The sequence below is a fragment of the Neolamprologus brichardi genome, chromosome 12 (assembly GCF_056152115.1).
Source record: "Neolamprologus brichardi isolate AB-2024 chromosome 12, ASM5615211v1, whole genome shotgun sequence".
Taxonomy (NCBI): Eukaryota; Metazoa; Chordata; class Actinopteri; order Cichliformes; family Cichlidae; genus Neolamprologus; species Neolamprologus brichardi.
Genome location: NC_142115.1, coordinates 24,874,998 through 24,894,976, shown reverse-complemented (window position 1 = coordinate 24,894,976; position 19,979 = coordinate 24,874,998). Strand labels below are relative to the sequence as shown.

At 37.8% G+C, this 19,979-nt stretch overlaps 1 protein-coding gene across 1 annotated transcript in view; it reads right to left on the bottom strand.

Annotated features, from left to right (window-relative positions):
- The window catches only part of ipo11 (importin 11), a 117,525-nt gene extending 98,922 nt beyond the window's left edge, over positions 1-18,603 (bottom strand). Inside the window, exons 1-4 of the mRNA XM_006789810.2 lie at positions 18,487-18,603; positions 11,835-11,984; positions 4,934-5,034; positions 1,120-1,192 (exon numbers count right to left, since the gene is read on the bottom strand). Coding sequence (XP_006789873.1) covers positions 1,120-1,192; positions 4,934-5,034; positions 11,835-11,972 — 312 coding nt within the window. The 5' untranslated portion in view covers positions 11,973-11,984; positions 18,487-18,603. The remainder of the gene's footprint in view (positions 1-1,119; positions 1,193-4,933; positions 5,035-11,834; positions 11,985-18,486) is intronic.
- Between the last annotated feature and the right edge of the window lie 1,376 nt (positions 18,604-19,979).

Genomic DNA, 19,979 nt, shown 5'->3' with positions numbered 1-19,979 from the left:
ATACATGCAGGAAAGAGAAGTTGACCAGGGGCAAAGCATAAACACAGCAGAAGGTGGAGCAAACTTGATGGGAATTTTATTACGTGGTTCTCTTTTAAAAATAAGTAGCTCGAACAAATACGACACAGAATATCAAACTTTTACAATCAACACAGTGTACACAGTACATGCATCTGGTGACAGATAGGGAATCAGTTGCATGGATTAAGTTGATTTTTAAAATAGAGTGCTTGTGCCTGAGCTATATCTGCAATGTGCATCACATAATCTGGTAACAGCTTCACTTCTCATATTTTTTTTATTGGCTTTCCACTGAGCCCAACAGTTGAGCAAATATCGCTCAAGTCTACTCATTACTCCAACACAAACTGCCGGTAAGACACTAAATACTTCGAGATTAATTTCAAGCTCAAAATGAAAAGGACACTTTATACCTCAAGACGTAATGGAAATTTTTTTTAATGTGAAAACCTTGCTCTTGTGGTTGTATAAAAGATTTATCTCAGAACGTCTTGCAGTACACAGTTAAGTATTTAAATTTGCATCCTCACAAGCATCAGTAAGTCAATTTGTACACAAGTTACACTCACTCTCTCATGCACAAGCATAAAGCACCCTCATGAAATTTGGACTCCACGAGAGGCTGTGACTAGAGAGACATATGGTGTCCAAATCGTATTCATTGCTTGCCATATGGACCCGATCAGTCCTGATGTTCGAGAGCTGTCCCACAGGGACATACAACCTGTAGAAACCAAGATGGATGGCCATCATTTAGGGCCAAGTTCCACGTCCCCTCAGACAGATGTATTACGCTGCTTGACTCCTGAATTATTTGTTTGTTATAACCTTCCCCACACAGCCCCCCCAAAAAAAATGTCTATCGAGAAACTTCAACATCAAATAAAGTCCCAGTATGCAAAATTAGCAGCTTTCATCACTTTCAAATCTCATTCTATGGAGTCACATTGTGACAGCCTAAAAAATCTTAATGCTGTCAGTCAGATCCTTTGTAACTTATCTGGTTTTGATAAAAGCACTTCAATCAAAATCAGTGTTTTATTCATCAGTATACAATGATCAAACATGTTTATTTCCTTCTCCTTTTTCCCTGCTCACCTGATTGACAGGCTCGTTGAAGTTTGTGATTAGACCAGCACGCAATGACGTCTTCTCCTCTTCTGATAATGCACTGCGAACAAACCAATCAAAAAGCTGTTCAGAGGAAGTAGAGAGGTCAAGAGAGATGAAACAATAAAGCTGACAAAAAGACAAAGGCAGCACTTAATATAGAAAAACAGACACATTTGAAAATGTCTATAGATAAATGAGTACAGTATTTCAGTATTACTTTAAAAGAATCTTGCCCCACAGTAATTTTGCTTTCACAGTACTGCGCAAAAACCTTAAACCACCTTTCCTTTCTCACTTCCAAGCAGCCAGACGTTCTTGCACATGTTCTTAAGAATCATGCAGTACCATATGGAAAGCATCAGATTGGCAACAGCTTCATTTTTCAACATGACAATGATCCCAAACACCCTGCCAATGTAGTAAAAACATTCCTGGATATATAAAAAATAAATAAATTTAAAATAACACAATAGACGTAATAAGACACTTACTGGCATCCCCAGAGCCCGGACCTCAACATTATTTAAGCAGTGTGGGATCATCTTGATAGTAAATGAAACCAAAGGCAACCAAGATCCAAAGAAGAGCTTTGAATGTCCTTTAAGAAGTTTGAAAACTATTCGTTAAAACTACTTGAAGATATCATAAGAAAGCTTGCATAAGAGGAGAGACTGTGATGAAGAAGGTGGTCATCTCAAATACTGACCTTCCATACAGTACTTCCATGCATATTTGAACCTTTCAATAAATCACTGCATATGAAGAAATGAGGAGTGGCTCAAGACTTTTGCATACTACTGCACATTAATTGTAGACCTAACATAGATAAACTGTTACTTTTTTGCACAATGTCTTTATTCATGTACCTCATGTTGCAGATTTATTGAATTTATTTTGATCTTAGACACAGTAATCAGACTGTAGTGTGCAGGAATATTCATTCAAATTATCCACAATAAAACAGGACCAAGTGTTAAACCCAGAATTTTCTAGCTGAAGGCGAGAATGCCAACTACTGAGCCACCATGTCGCATTACAAGGAGCGAGTGCCAGCCGCCCTGGCATTGTTGAATGCAGCACATATCCTAAGAGACCCCTATTATCTCAATTTGGATTCTAGACGTGCAAATCACAGACTTTAATATTATGGCAATAATGAATATGACAAAATAGCCAACTTGGTAAGGGATTTATTAAAATCAATTAAATGTGTTACATTATTAAGTGAAGATCCTGTGAAATGCATTAATTAATTAGTAAACTTTGAATAAACCTGCTGTCCTCCAAACCAGATATACTTTGGAGGTCGCAAAATAGTCACAATTTGTGTGAATATGCAAGAAAATATGTTGTTTTATGCTGTTCAAATTCAGCTGCTGCTGAAGTTAGGCACATTGAAAGCATCTGATTTGAAGAACCGTGAGGAGTGACTCATGCTGTAACCCGTGGCAGAAAGAGAAGCGAGATGGGTGGAAGTCAAATTACTTGCAGGGAGATTGCAAATTAGTAATACAAGATTTGCTACACACACATATTTTGGGAATACGGGGGTGAGGCAAGCTTTAAAGAAATACAGGATGAAAGATTAAAAGATATATTAACGTAAGCAAGTATGCTTCTGAGCCGCATTTTGTCCTTGTAAGTCTGCAAGGAGCTAGAAAATCTGATGATTTTAGGGCGAAAAATATCAACCAAGTGAGAGACAGAAAAAGATTTAACACAATGCACAGACTGAAAATTTCCTGAAAGGGAAACACTCAACTCCAAATTTTATTAGGTTGTTCTGGCTATTATGTGGGTGTTTCCAGCCACATAATATGTTGCAGGGAGATGTATTTTCAAAAATGCATTTGAATAAATGCAGAACAAAAAGCAGATTTGGTGTAAAAACCTCTCTAGCAACTGCAGGTTGCTCAAGTGAGTTGCTCCCTCAGCAACAGTGGAGAATATAGGCCAGCTTTCTATTGTTTTACAAGTAATTTAAGTGATTTTACAAGCAAATTACTTAAATCCTACTTTAACAATATTTATTCATTCATTTGTCAAACTAGAGCACACTATAGTACAACTCCATAAAATTAACTCATCATAACAATTCAGCTAAATCAACCGATTTCCAACTAAAAATGTAAATCACCCGGTTCTGCATAAACGTCCTTTTCATTTGTACAATGTTGGTTCTGGTTGCATCGAGGTCAGCGGTTTTCCCAAAGCTGACAGTACACCAGGGATGCCATAAATGTAACAAATAGATTTATCAGTTTAACATTAGGTTAAGTAAGAATTCTTCAGCTTTAAGTTTTTGAAGTCACTGGAACATCTGTTGATCAGAGCGGGTAATTGTAAACAGGTAAATTACTGTATTATCCATTAATGTCATATTTTTAACTGTATTCCTCTCTGTAGTTTTAATATTTGATTATTATTTGATTGTAAATCTGCTTTACCTTTTACATTTGTACCATCTTAATTTAGGCTTTTTCATTAAGTCCATTAAAAAGGAAGTTGACCTTTTTCATAGGAGAATTTCTGGGCTGCAGCACATGTGTTACATTAACACTGATGACGGCACTATTAGCTCCAAGTGGCACAGTCGTGCTAAAATGAGCCAGGACACAGAGCCGAGTTGGTGCGGCCTGTACCATTTTGGATGGAAATGGGCATTAGCTTTTTTAACAATGACTTGTTAAAACTATTTATCATCATCTACTACTCTATCGTACTGTAACTAAAAGTCCCTTCAGAAAGTGAGACAAAAATCCAAGGCTTGCTGTTCAATAATTGCTTATTTAAAGGACTGACGCAAAAACTTGGCTTTACTAATGACTTAAAAACAATAACTATTGTAAATGCACCTGGACAAAGTATTTCAAAACCTCAAGTTAACTAAATCTGGCAACACACTCACAGATTTATTTTTTTTTAGCAATTTTTAAATTCATTCAGTTAAAGTCTATTACTGTAAGCTGCTGTAACAAAAATGTTATGTCATGTTGCCTACACTTCATACACTGACACCACATGAACTGTGCTGAGTCACACACTATCCAACCCCTGGGTAAATTGCATTGTCCAAAAGTAATCGCATCAATAATCCACGGACCACAGCACTCCACCAAGTAACATTTAGTTTACAGAACTACTGACAAGAGTGAATCAACTTTGGTAAGAGCAGAAAACTTACCAAACTTAGAACAACAACAAAAATGAACTGCAACAATGCAAAGCGGTCAAAGAGTGGCCACGAGTGCTTAGGTAGAACCGATTACCTCCAACCAGCTCCTCTCCTGTGAGTTTAACAGCAAATGTCCATTCATAACTTACAAAAGCCAGCTAGACAGGTACCCGAAGAAAATTTGTAGGTTTTGACTACTAAAATCCGATCTTACACCAGACAAAAGAGACAAAAGAATAAACCGAGCATAAAATCAAATCACAATGATATGAATAATCAGGACAGAAGGTAAAAAAGGGGGGAAATGGCAGCTGTGAGAAGTGGTGGAGAGAGAAATGCAGATGTAAGCTAAAACTAGTGAAGGAAAGACAATGGGAAAATGGAGGACATGGAGGCTGTGACAAAACAGAAAATTGCAACTGCAAATATGAAACAAAAAGATTTGAAAATAAAGCCTCAAAATCAGGCAAAGAGATTAAGACCGATGAATAGACATGCTTCAGGAGTGGAAGAGACAAGAAAGGAAACGATGAGCTGCAGGAGAGAAAAGAAAAGGTCTAAAATGGAAAGGCAGAATAAAGAGGCTGATTAGCAGCAGAGAACGTGACACAAGCAAGCACTTACTGAGGTGCAACTCTCCTCCAGTATCTGTCGATGCCATTTTTGAAGTACAGAACCGCAAGCCACCTGACATTCACATCCAGCATGTGGTTATTGAAGATATTCTGTGGGAAAGAAACATATAATCAGCTCAGCTCACAGTGCCTTGTTAGCTCAAATGAGTAGGACTGCACAGTACTCTGATGGCTACAAGCCCTTTAAGATACAGCACCATTAAAATCCAGGTCACACTGACTTTATGTTACAATATGTCTCAAGTGACCAAACTAATGCAGCTTTACTTATCATAAATGCCAAAATCACTGAGATTTAAAACGTAACCACAGAAAATACTGTGTAAAATCATTCTTCCTTACACGGCAAAGGCAGAGGCTCCATAAAGAGAGAACAGTAACATCAAAGATTGGAAACAGTCCTTTCAAGTTTGGGAGATAAAATGACTTTTCAACATGATTTTTCAAAAAGCATAACTTTTACTTTTGCTTTAATGCAGACCTAAAATATTCATCTGTTTTTTTATTTAACTATGCAAGTTAAGAAAGAAACAAAATCCTCATCAGATTCCTCTCTGAAACAGTAATTCAGCTGGTTTGGTTCCCTTGCTCTTTATTTACTGACACCTTCTGTACCATCTCTGAGGTGAGAGATTAAGAGAGACCGCTATCATACTAAATGAGATGAGACAGCGCGCACACAGCACACCATGGCGTAATTGCCAGGGACCATGGTATCAGGAACATCTCGTGAAAATTTAAATCATCTGTGACTCCAGAGATAACACTGAACTCAAAGCTAAGGATGACCCAAGATGGGATTTTTGAGATGGATCTAGCAATATGACCCTACGCCCCCAATTCCAAAAAACATCAAAGCACATACGCTTTTAAAGTGAGTTAAAGAAAAAGTTTGTGGTGATTTTCAGTATTACAAATGTAATAATAAACCACCTTGTGATTGTATGTCCCCACCAATTATGCTACAGTTTGTACCTATGTCTATCCAGACTAAGAAACCCATATAGAAAAAAGTTCACGCGAAAGAAAAGAAAATGACTTTTACATTTTTACAATGTAAGGTCAAAGTTAACATCTTGGCCATCCTACACTTGCAATTATGATGGGCCATTAAAGGAGAGAAACAAAAGTCACATTCTGATGTGCATTCTCCTCCATTAATCCGAGGCCATCTGAATGCATCAGTTTTATGAGCAACATTTATTTCCTTTCCATAAAAGTTACAATCTTATTTGGCTGGCTCTGGTAACATTCACTTATCACTTTTAAAATGGCACAAGTCTGAACTGCATCCAGGAAGAGACAGGCTCACAGAACTGTCTCACACATCGTTAGATGCTCGGCTCTCTCAGTCAAGCTTGTTGGAGAATGCCCTGAACAGCAATAATTTAGGGGGGAATTTAAAACAAACAAAAAAAAAAAAAAAAAACCTCCATGCAGGAGGAACTTGCACTTTATGCCTCGCCATCACTCTCTATGTCCTAACTAACCTCAGGGAAATCTCGTAGTTGGTCCTATACATATGAGATATGCAAAAAACCAGCTTGTTATTATTTTACAAAAACTACCAGGGTCAACTATTACTATTAGCCTCCCTGTTACTAATAGACAATTGTGTATTGTGTATCCTTTTTTCTGGGTAACAGCCCGCTGTGACTTGTTGTAGCTTTAAACAAGTCTCGCACGTTTCCTGCAAGGTTGCAAACCTTTCTTTGTCCATTTCTGTGCAGGATCGTCTTCTTTGACACTTTGCTAGTCATCCACTAATGTCTTGGCACTTGTTCTGGGGTCTTTAGACACAGCTTTCACTAGTTGTCTTTTTTAGAGTCCTTCAAATCTTTTGCTTCCTACCTCTGTCAGGTTTGTTCTATACTGTGTGGCTCTCTCTTCGATTTTTCAATAGTTATACACTATACGCTGTGATAACTTTGTATATCCATCTTCTTATATGTAAGCACCAACAATTCTATTTCTCAAGTTTAATCGGATTTCTTTTGTTTCTAGTATCATATTTTTTTCCTCAAGTTTTTATACTGTTTTTTAAGATAACCTTCAGTTTTAACTTGATTTTACAAGCTTCAAGCATTAAAACACATCAGTTCACAGCAGTGCTTTGTGCTCAATAAAAGGTTTAGTTTTCCAGAGAGCTGATAATATTGCCACTGGTAATTTTTAGTTTTTCTTAAATAATTCTGTTAATGTGTGTAAATACAAATATTTTATGCTTTATAAAGAAAACTAGTATTTTTAGAAATGCTATGTTGAAAATCCCTTGTTTTGTTGAAAAAGCACTTGGGAAAAACCAAAAAACTTCAGAACTGCCTAAATTCTTTGTGGCACAGCTTCAACAACGTGACCCCATTCCTCAGACACAACAGTATCACACAGTTGCACCAGATTTGTTGGCTGTACATCAATGATGTGACTCTCCCATTCCACCACACCCAACAGGTGCTATGCTGGATTACGATCTCATGACTTTGAAGGCCACTGAAGTACAGTGCTATATCAAAAGAAATCTTTGGACCTTTGTGACTTTGAGTGCATTACTCCTGCTGGAAGCAGCCATCACGAAATGACAACGAAAACAGCCTTCACAAAAAAAAGTGTGGTCAAAAAGAGATGGAGATGGCCAGCCACATTACTCAGGTAGGCTCGGGTGTTTAAACAATGCTCAATTGGTACTAAGGGGCCCAAAGTATGGGCAGGGCTCGCAAAATCGCTAGCCCGACGTCCCGGGGCTAGCGATTTTTCCAGTCGGGCTACCAAAATCTAACTCAGCCCTGCCCGTCGGGCTATCATAGGAAGGAAAATATATGTCTATGCTTTTGCATTCTTTCGCCAATGTAGCTGAGTAATTATGTCATTGGCATCGGTGAGCCACTGTCAATATGTGACATATTGAAATCGCGTTTGAATTTGCGCTTGTTTTTGCTTTCAGTTTCATTTTGCGATCGCGCGAACGGTGTGTAGAGAGCAGCAGCACTGTGACATCGTCTTATCACTCATTGGCTTACTATTCAAACATGACAAGTGAAATCTCTCGCAGCAAGCTTAATTAAACATGTGAGAGGTTGAGTGCGCAAAGAATCGCTGACCGTTATGTAAGTACGTGTGTAAAAGCAGCAGGATTTACGCTGGTATTTTAGTTCTGCTGAGCCAAATAAGACAGGTCAGGGTGAAGAAGGGGCAGCCAAAGAAAAGCTTACCACAAAACGGAAAAGTTATGACAAATCAGACTATGAGGCAAAAAGAAAGTGCAGCTTTTTTGGTTTCATGGACAAAATAATTTCTGTGGCTGGAATACGACGAGCTATATAACATGATGTTCTGCCAGGTGTGTTGTGAGTTTCATTTGATTTCTGAGTCGACAAGCGCCTTTGTTACTGGGACCAGTCATTTTAAGAAAGGCCCCCATTAGAACCCATGAGAAATGCAAGAAATGCATTATTGCCCAGTCTGCAGTATTTTTCCCAGAACAAACAGCAATTGCAAAAAACATACTAAAAATAAACCAAGCACAACAAGAACTCCTAAAAAAGCTGTTTAGAACAGCGTGCTATGTTGCAAAGAGTGAACTACCATTGGTAAAATTTAGCAGTCTTTGCAAACTTCAAAAAGCAAATGGCCTAGATCTTGGTTCCACTTACTTCTTACCCGTGACTTCAGTGGAAATTTCAAATTCAGGATCTGACACAGACTGATTCATGTTCTACACAGTTCTTACAAGTTCATAGAAATTTCTGTTCAATTTGAACCAAGTATTTGAGTTGATGTTTGTAATTTTTATACAGTTGTTGTGATTTGTATTTTAACAATTTTTTTTTATTAATTTTGGAGGTGAGAGATTAATTTTGTTTCTCTTGTAACAATATTTCGTCACAATATTATACTTTAATGTATAATATTGCAACGGAAACAAAACATAAAAAAATTGCTTTATTTTTTATTCGGGCTACTTAAATTTATTTTGGGCTACCAAAAATGGAAGAATGCCTGCCCGAAGGGCTACCAGAGATTTTAAAATTTTGCGAGCCCTGATGGGGCAACCTTTTATTGTCAATTTTGGTGATGTCGTGTGAGCTGTAGGTTCCTATTCTTAGCTGGCAAATGTGTCACCTTCATATTGGGTGTTCAGATACTCTTCTGCATACCTTGATTGTAACAAGTGGAGTTATTGTGGTCTTCTTATTAGCTTGAAGCAGTGAAGCCATCTCCCCTGACCTCTGGCAGCAACAACGCATTTTTGTCCAGAGAGCGGCTGTTCAGTGGATATTACAAAGTTTCTGAAATATTAGGACCAGCCTGTCTAGCACCAACAACCATGCCAAGCCACTTGAAATCACCTTTTTTTTCCCTGTTTTGACATTGAGTTTGAACTTCAGCAGATCATCTTGGTCATGTCTACATGCCTAATTGCACTGAGTTGCTGCCATATAATTTGTTGATTAGGTATTTACGTTAGTAGCATCAGTTTAAGTGCTGTACCCAACAATGTGACCGGTAAGTCTAAAAGTTATTTTCCTGAGTTAACTGATTACTAAAGAGATGGAAGATCCAGCAACACCTGTAGTATACACAGTGTTGGGGAGTAACGGAATACATGTATCGCCGTTACGTATTTAAAATACAAAATATGAGTAACAGTATTCCATTACAGTTACCGTTTAAAAAGGTGGTATTCAGAATACAGTTACTTTGTTGAATTAAAAGGATTACACTGCGGTCTTTTCCTATGTTAGGCTGTCCCCTCTCTATTTTTGGTAATTCCACGCCGGTGGAAACCCAAACAAAACACATTAAGAAGCTCTAATGCCTGTGTCTCAATCTCATGCCCCATGTCACCCCCACTTGCGGCCCGCATAATTAAAAATTATTGTACAAAAAATGATTCAATATGAAAGCAATAGGTAGAGTGTTACAGGCATAGCCCTAAAGAATGTAGCCTCATGGGCAGTGTAGCCCAGTTCTAAGTAAGTTCTTAAGACTTGACTGTACACCGTGTTCGTGTTTTCCTCCGAAACAATAAGTTCTGGTGGAGCAGCCTTTCAACGCCCATCTCTGTCTCTCGCTAGCAAACTTGACCCAAACAACAAAGTAAAGCTAGTTTTTGGCTACGAGCCCGACACGGAACCCAACGAATTAGTCAGAGGTCCCTTTACTACGGTTCGGAGCCGCGGACCTGTTTTCTATACGAGATCGCTGCAAAAAGTGCAGCCTTACCTAATGTCAACCTACTGTTACTCATTTTATATTACGATTTAAAAATCTAGTTGGTATTGGTATGGCGAGTAGCCTTCAGTAATAGTAATAAATCACACAGCAATAGTACTTTCATGTAGTTGTAATTTGATAATATATTAAGTAATCCAAAGTATTCAGAATACGTTACTCTTATTGAGTAACGTAACAGAATATGTTACAAAATACATTTTGGAGTATGTATTCTGGTATCTGTAGTGGAATACATTTTAAAAGTAACCTTCCCAATACTGAGTATACAGAAGACCTTTATTGCTTAAGCAGCACGTTTCCGCTTGTAGCCTTCATCAGCGTCATCATTAATTTAATACTGCAGCACAGATTCAATACCTGCAGCATCATCATCAGGAGGATTTATCCTTATGCTTCTCCAAAGAGAGAGAGCTCAGCATTTTTAGTCACATAGCACAACAGTGGTAACTACATTTACTGCCTTTAAAAAAAATAAAATAAATAAAATAAAAAATAAAAACACCCCAAAATAAAGACCGGAATAATCAGAAGCTAACAACAAATTACTTTGTGTACCTCACCTCACAAAGCTGTCTTTACAAACTTACACATTACTAATAGGGTGTCATCTTGCAAATTATCAAAGTAGCTGTGAAAATGTTTTCTTCTAATACGGTTAAAAGAGGAAGTCTAACCTAATGCATCTAATATTACGTGATGTACTGTTAGAGCTCACCGATAGTACTCATTGTGCAAGAAGCATGGCTCATTCAGTAACTGTTGTAACATCAACAAATATCATCAATGTTTGAATAATAAGATCATGTCACTGTAAAACCCGGAATGTAACATATCCCATGTCTAAGACGCAACAGGACTACGAGAGGAGACAGACAACAAAAGCTATCGTTAATTTCACTATATTTCACATCGTGGAGAAGTTGTTTCAAAAGAAATTTTCGGAGAGACTTCCAACGTGAAAAGGAAATCGCATGCAGTGTTGTCTCACAAATCTACAGTGTATTATTGGCAAATATAAAGGAAAATAATAAACTGTTCCATGAATGTAATAATCATTCGAGCTTAGCCTTGCAGAACACAACCTGCGCCAATTTATTTACGAAATGCAGAGAGATGAAAGTGAAATCCATCTCATTGTATTGTATTGTATGGTTTAGACAGCAAACAAAAATGTGTGAGGATCCACAAGGGCTTTGTGGTGAAAAGACACCAAGTGGTAGGTGCCACTTGGTGTAACAAAGCCCTTGGCGAACCTGATGCACCCACAAACTGACGCAACTGAATTAAATTCAGCTGTCATTATGATTTTTAACCTGGCATTGTTGACCAGCTTTGTCACCACACATGCTTTTGCATATTGACAGTTCATGTGGTTAAAAAAAGAAAAAAAAACTTGTTAGTTACTTTCATGTGAAGGTGACTGGACAAACTGTTAAAACAGAATATATCTTGCTCCTCAGTGTCCTGTTCTAATGCCGAGAGAAATATTTCCATCCATCTGAAAACAAAGAAGCCCTAAAATGATACGTTTCAGCAGATAAATTAAACCCGGTGGCATCTAACTTTCAACAAAATACCCCATTAAGATATTTATTTATTAGTTTTAGTGGTTTTGATGTAGACTTTATTTCTCTTCTTTGATATCATCCCCTCACCAGAAGGACTGAGTAGAAGCCTGGCTGGGTCTCCCACTGCCGGAGCTGCTCCTCCGCAGGCTTGAGCACAGCTGTGTCCTGACTGGTAGCTTGGGTTAAAGCCTGCAGCACCACTGAACTGGCACTGTCCATATCCATAGCTGGATATATCTGAAGGAAAACATAAGAGGGGAGGGAGAGAAGGAGAGACAGAAAGCAGAATTTATTTTTTCTGTCCGTGAAAAGTTCTGGTTGAGCTGAGAGTAAAACCTTTCAAAATAGTTTCAGTGTAGCTAAAGCTGATGCAGTCAAATTACATCTACAAAAAAATATGTCAGTACAAGGAATTTCTGTTGCTTTGTCTGTGGCTGCATCTTTTTCCATCTTATTTTTATTATAGATCAAGCAGTGCTGAAATCACTGTCAAACTGACTGAGAAAGAAACAAACCCTTCCGAATAAAGAGAAGCGCACCTAATAGAAACACTGACAGTCATCTCAGCTGTACAAAGAGCTGTTCTGTCCCAGATAGAATTCAAGCACCCCAGCTTCACACGTCCAAAGGTGTTTTTCAGTCTCAAAGGAAGTACCCGAGTCACTTTCAGTCTGAATAATGAACTGTTGCCTAACCAGGCCTACACTGATAACATGAATCCTTCATTATGAGCTCAACCTTTCAACGAAGGGATTAACAGATTTTGTTTCCCTTTTTTTAAACACTCTCCTCAGTACAAAACGAGCCATTTACAATATGAATAAAAAAATACATTTATTAGTGTTATTCCAAATACATTAAAAACATTTTTAAAAATTCCTTTTAACAAACCAGTCATATTAAATTGGCACAGAATTTATTTTAAGTGCCATCCGTGAAATCATTAGTAGTATGGTGGCTGACTTTTCATGACTAGGTTAGAAAAACAGCATAGGGAACAACAAGACTGCCATCTACAGTCCAAAGTAAATATCCTGCACCACAAAACACTGTGTGCTTCTGTAACTACATGTGCATTAAGAATGCATCAGGAGCATTGCGGCCGGTGCAATTTTCACATTACAAAGTATAATTATTTTAGTGCACAGTCCATGCATTATACATTATCCATTATTAATTTTGATTATAATAAGACTAGTACCAGTCAATTCTTAAAGACATTAATGAAGGTCAACTTTGTGAGCAGAGTCATCTTGATTTAAGATAAAAATTCACCTACAAATTGATAAGCGTTTCCTCACAGATAAATTTTACCTTGGTGGGCCACCCAGACATAATAAGAGTTACCAAGTATACTTTAAGTAATTCGAGCTTATTCCCCCTTATTTGTCTGAGTAAATGATGCTATCTGCGATCAGTGTCCAGGTTGTTATCGTGGCAATGTGGTTCTCTGCTTTCTCTGAGAGTGGAAGCAAAACTGCTGCGAACTGGAGGGTCACTCCAACTGGAAACTGCAGAAAGTGACTACTGATTCAAGTGCCGCTACAGTGAGTTTACTGAGCCTGCAGACCAGAATAAGGACTGTCACCAGCTGCAGTCTAAGACGGTGGAATTCGAAGTTCATCTGCAGGATGAAAGGCTCATTCTGCAGAGCCAACTGATTATAATATTCACTTATTTTTCACAAAGCACTTGACAAATAAGATTTTCCCCTTTTATTTACAGGGAGGGGTACTTCTATAGAATACACTTTCATTTCCAACTCACATTCCACTCTTGTGACTGTTGACAACGCTTTCCTGACCATCTCCATGCAAACTGAATCAGAAATGGCAAAAAAGGATTTCACTCCAAAGAATCCAATAATTCAGTCCAATAATTTAAAATCCCTTGTTTTGACATCTGTAACTTATGTCATATTTTTATTTCTATTTTCTTTCCTTAAGTATGGCGTCTTGACAGTCACCCTTCTATTAATACTATTTGCTAATCTTTGTATGTTTGTTACACTTAAATGTTTAGATCATCAAATTTAAATATTAGACACAAAATGCAGTTTCTAAATGAAGGTGTTTATTATTACGGGGAGAAAAAAAATCCAAACTTGTATGGCCCTGTGTGAAAAACTGATTGCCCCTTAAACCTAATAATGGCTGGGCCACCCCTACCAGCAACAAGTGCAATGAGTCTTTTAAAGAGAGGAATTTTGGCTCATCTCAACCCCATTGTAGGGTTTTCAAGCATGAACTGCCTTTTTAAGGTCATGCCACAGCATCTCAATCAGATTCAGGTCAGGATTTTCACTAGGCTACTTCAAAGTCTTTATTTTGTTTTTCTTAAGCCATTCAGAGGTGGACTTGGTGGCTTGTCTTGGATCCTGCTGCAGAACCCAAGGGCGCTTCAAGTTGAGGTCACAAACGGATGGCCGGATATTCTACTTAAGGATGTTTTGGTAGACAGCAGAATTCAGCAAGTCTTCCAGGTCCTGAGGCAACAAAACAGCCCCAGACCACTACACTACCAGTACCATATTTTACTGTTGGTGTGATTTTCCTTTTCTGAAAAGCTGTGTTTCTTTTATGCCAGATGTAATGGGACACACACCTTCCAAAAAGTTCAACTTTTGTCTCATCAGTCCACAGAGAATTTTCCCAAAAGTCTTTGGGATCATCAAGATGTTTCTGGCAAAACTGAGATGAGTCTTTATGTTCCTTTTGCTCAGCAATGGAGTTTGTCTTAGAATTCTGCCATGCAAGCCATTTTTGCCCAGTCACTTTCTTATTGTTGAATCATGAACTCTGACCTTGACTGAGACATGTGAAGCCTGCGGTTCTTTAATGTTGTTCTGGGTACTTTGTGAGCTCCTGGATGAGACGTCGATGTGCTCTTGGAGTAATTGTGGTAGGCCGGTCACTCCTGGGAAACTTCACCACTGTTCCAAGTTTTCTCCATTTGTGTATAATGGCTCTCACTTAGGTTCAATGGAGTCCCAAACCCTTACAAATGGCTATGTAACCCTTTCCAGACTCACAGATTTCAGTGTTTCTCAGGCTTTTCTTCAGATCGTGGCATGATGTGTTGCTTTTAGAGCTCTTTTAGCCTGTTTCACTTTGTCAGACAGATTCTATTTCAGTGATTTCTTGATTCAGCAGGTCTGCCAGTAATAATGCCCGAGTGTGTTTAGTAAAACTGAACTCAGCTTTCCAAAAAATGTGGTCAAAGTTAATTCATGATTTAACAAGAGGGGCAATTACTTTTTTACAGGACCAGGTAGATTTTGATAACTTGCCTCCCTTAATCAGTGAAATCATCTTTTAAAAACTGGATTTTGTATTCATTGGGGTTATCTTCGTCTAATACAAAAAAATAATAATTTGATGATCTGAAACATGTAAGTGAGTCAAATATGCAAAACACAGGGGAATCAGGAAGAGGGTAAACATTTTTTCACACCACTGTATGTAGACATAACACTGCTTTATCCCTTTAATTTGGTGCCTTTTTCGACATGAATGCTTCATAGGTCATAGTAAGTCGTTCAACAAAAATACACTCCCCTGAAAATGGTCATGACAGACAGACCTGTAGCAATACTGGAGATCACTCAAGGCCATGAAGAAAAAAAACAACACTATAAGAAAGTCAGACTCATTGGAAGCAACAGAAATGAAGGTTGGTTCAAGAGTTTTAGACAGTGTTTACTGCAGAAACTAAAGTTAAATTGTGATTAGTCAGTAAAATAAAATAAAAAGAATGATACAAAAAAAGAAAAATGTGTTTTTGGTTTAATCTTCTCTTGTTTAAAGTTTAGTAGAGTTTAAATCCAGTCTTAAAGATTTAAAAAAAAAAAAAAAAAAAAAAACAGGGTGCAGCAACAGAAACTCAGCTGGTACCGAAATGACAATGAGTGTTATGTGGAGCATTCAAGCACTGAAATGTTTGCAAAGCAGAGGGAAAAAATTAGAAACTTGGATAAAATCCAGTTTTCGAAATGTTGTATAGAAGGGCGGATTTGGCAGAGAGCCTAGTCTTGGCTCCAGCAGTAGCAGCTAATAACGTTACACTCAACCCCCTGAGAAAAGCACAGGAGGACAGGCTCTGTCCCCAAACCCCATGGAAGACCAATACTGCTGAGGTTTGATCAAAAGGTAAATAAAGATGTTCCGCTCTCTGCAGTCAAATTTAACAACAAAACAATAAAATTATACTGAATTACAAAAAGGTTACATCCGTTGGACTTGGGGTTACCAGGGTAGCCCACACATAGTACCTAAGGTATACACTAAGTTTACCTTAGGTACTATCACTTACCTAAAAACCGTGTCGAGCACTGCTGACCTGAGTAGGTACTAATGGAAGGGCTTTAAGTGAGCATGTAGTGGCAAATGAAATAAGCCTTTGGATGAACAATGAAGGCATTGTGATTTTGCCAGGCAGTTCATATTAAATACCATCTATTAAAAATGTTTATTTAGGTAATATATGCTTTAATATAATAACTTCTTTTCCTATGGTTAGTGATGTTATAGGACAAATTTCTGGTGAGGAGGAATACATTATTAAAGCATTACTGAAACAAATTCTGATAACACAGAATCTGCAGATTGACTTCAATCAGCAGCATTATGAGTTTAAGTCGTGCTTATTTTTTCTGTAATGTAATAAAACATCATCCATTAAGAAAACTCACCTGTGTGAGCTGCCTGGTTTGCTAGGACATTGTCTACTGACATACTGATAATCTCACTGTCATAGACGGCTGTTTTATACAAAGAAGGCTTACAGAGCAACATTTTAAACCACTTTAAAGTGATTTAAATAAGGTTTCAGTGGCAATTTCCGGAGTGGAAACTGAATCTCAAGATAGTTTCAGGATTATCTAAATTACTCTTGATGGGTATTTTAGTTAAAGACATCATTAAAATGGCGGTAGTCAGTAGACCACTGTAATATACCAAACTTCTTTTTCATGACACATGCTTTGACTTTTACCAGAAAAAAAAAAACACCACAACCCCAAAAAAACCAAAGCACTTAGACAGTTTTTTGTTTTCCCTACAGTGACATACAGTATGAAAATGTGCTCTGTTCTGATCACATACTGCTTTTTTTTTACCACTGTAAGATTCACAACCTTAAACTTGTTCATCCACAACATCCACAATCCAAATCTGCATAACAGTATTTAACCACTACAGGAAAACCTTTAGCCAAAAGGTAAGGATTTAAACATGGGCTGTTTAATTTCTTGGAATTTGGAAACAGCAGTTTCCAAACAGCAGCATAACAATTTCCTAAGCTAAATTGTTATGCTGTCAGTTGGGGCTGTGAGATATATGTAAATATGTATATGTATGTATGTATAGATGTATAGATAGATAGATACACACTCCTTGCTGAGTGTAATGAGACAAACCTGGGACAAGTCTGACTGCAGGAGCAAGACCAATGTGTCAACCTCAAATTACTATTTAGTACCTCAAAAGGTAGCTACTTCAATAATCTCCAACAAAGCACAAAAGAAGGAAAGAAAGCTGTTCCCGCTTTAGATATAAGAAACAAACTTGTTTTCCCACTTAAGACAGAAACAGGCCACTGAGTACAACCAAGCTACAAAGAAAGATATACCAGCACCTAATGACGTGTGACTCAAAAAAATCCCTCCAATTACCACTGTTGTAGCCCTCACTAGTTCACATGAAGAGCAAAAGATGGACGTAAAATTGCACGGCGGAAAAGCTGGGCGTTTCGCATTCTGTTAAAAAGCTCAACACAGGAAAGATCATCAAACGCAGAAAATATTTTCTAGTTTTATTATCTGACGATGCTGTGCAGTTTCTGAAGCGTTAGAAGGTTCAGATACTTTATTTACTGTTAAGCTAAAGTGTTATTTTATACTTTAAATCATATGCTGTGCCACTGGGTTTAAAGCTGCTGGCACCTTCTTTCAGTAATCACTCTTGACAACAGCTAATTGGAAAAGGATAGAAAATATCCCTTAAGTTACATACATGAAATGCTACTACCTGAATATCGTGATATAATTTGGGGGTTATATCACCCACGCGTAAATTGCCAACACATGAGGCTAATCCAGCGGTAGGCAGCTAAATATTGTTTTGCACTTGCCGTAGCTTCTGTCGCTAACACTAGCTTGCTGTCAAATGTTGGCTCGGTTGACAAGAAAGCTAGGGTGGCAACTGCAAGGGCTATCGGTACATTTACTGATTTACCTCTAACTAAAGCTACGGTAACACACGCCTGGACATTTTACACTACACATAGCTATATGTGTCTAGAGGCCTTTAGTCAACGCAATGATTTGTTATGATTGTACAAACGCAGTCGTTAGCATGTCTACGCAGTGGGTTAGTTTGTTTCTGAAGCACAGAAGGAACCAAAACAAGCTCAGTGGCGTGGGGTAATAGTGGGGCAGAAATTTTAAACTAATGTGATTCACATTTGCCTTTTACTACTGCTGTAGGATTCGCAAATATAGTCCAACTTGCTGTAGTCTTGCCCCAGTGCGCGTCATCTATAATCAAAATACCGCTCACTCACTAAAGAACCGGGGTGGGCAGAGTTCATAATCGTGCATATATCCCAAAACACCAAAGCTAACTTTAGGCTGGCTAGCTAGCAAGCTTGAACTTATTCTATCCAAACCAACGTCCGTCAGTAGTATTTGTCCCGGCAACCAATTAAATATTTCTACAAAGACATATGAAGCTGGACTCACCTAAAAGAAAAGCAGTAGAAAACAGAATCTGTGCTTGTAACAGTGGCTGCTAAAGCGCTGCCAGTGGTAATGTAATGAGAGGTGGAAACACACGCTTGTAGGAATGGCGCGGGGAGAACAGCAGGCGCGTGTTGATGACGTAGGATCAGCGGCAGGCTGCTTCATCATGAGTAAAGAGAGCCAATCGCTGTTTAGTATACTGACACCAAAAATCTGGCTGCTGAATTTTTGTATTTTGTTTGTTTGTTTGTTTTTGTAGGAAGTATTTTAAAGTTAAAGTCCTGAACTGGAAACCAGTGAAGTTACTTCAGTACTGGGGTAATATGTTCAAATTTCAATATGCCTGTAAGGACTCTGGTCACTGTATTCTGAACAAGCTGAAGTAATCCTACTGATGATTTGGCAAACAGATCATTACAGTAGTCTAGCCTGCTTGATATGAATGCATAGACGAATTTTTCAAAGTCAGTCTCAGAAATATATTTTCTAACTTTTCATACACTTGTTAAGTGGTAGAAAGCTGTTCTGGCGACCTTATTTGTATAATTATCCAAACTGAGATCACATTCCAAAAATAATGCCAAGGTTCCTGACTTGCTCACTGTGTTCAGAGAGAAGAAGATAAACATGGACAAAATTCTGTTTCTGACATTTTTGGTGCAATCACAAATATTTCTTTCTTGTCTCTGTTTCTATACACCCATCAGTTAATGTTATCAGTGCAGCTTATTAAACTGTGAACAGTAGTTAGATGATTAAAGAAAATAAAAAGCACAACTGTGTATCATCTGCATAAGAATAGTAGGACATATTATTATTCTTTTTGATAGTGCCAAGCACATACTACAGGACATTTTAGTATCTCGTTTAATATATCTAGTCTATTTAGACTTGCATAGAGACCATGCATTATTCAGATATACAGTTTCATGATTACTTAAATTCCTGATTTCCTTTAATTATCTTTTTTCCCCAGTTCAGTACATTAGTTCTAGTACGTTTCCAGGGTGGGCTTTCTCATTTCAGTTCAGTTTTTGTTTATTTGCTTGTTTGTTTGTTTGTTTGTAAGTCCCAAAAAGTTGATTCTGTTCATCTGGACATGGCGTTTTCAGTGGAAAAAACATTCTGTCACTCATCCAAGTGATGTCTTCAGTCTTAGCAATTTCCCTACCAGGATGATTGAGCATGCATCAAGACGTTTGTTTGTAAGTTTCTTTTTTATATATAATTTGACAATATGGTCAGTTTTGAGGGGTGATGCAAACACAGCACTTTGTGAAGGTAATTGGCTTTGTAATATAAAATTCAATAAATAGATCAGTTTGATTTTAAGTATATATATATATATGTACCAAAAAAAATCCAAGTCCAGCCAGTCCTGTTGACATCTCTGATCCCTAAATGTGGCTTGTATTCAAGGAATTCTCTAATCTTGCACATGGCATGTGGTCATTCACTGGGGGGAAAGGCATAACCCGGAGTACACAGGATAG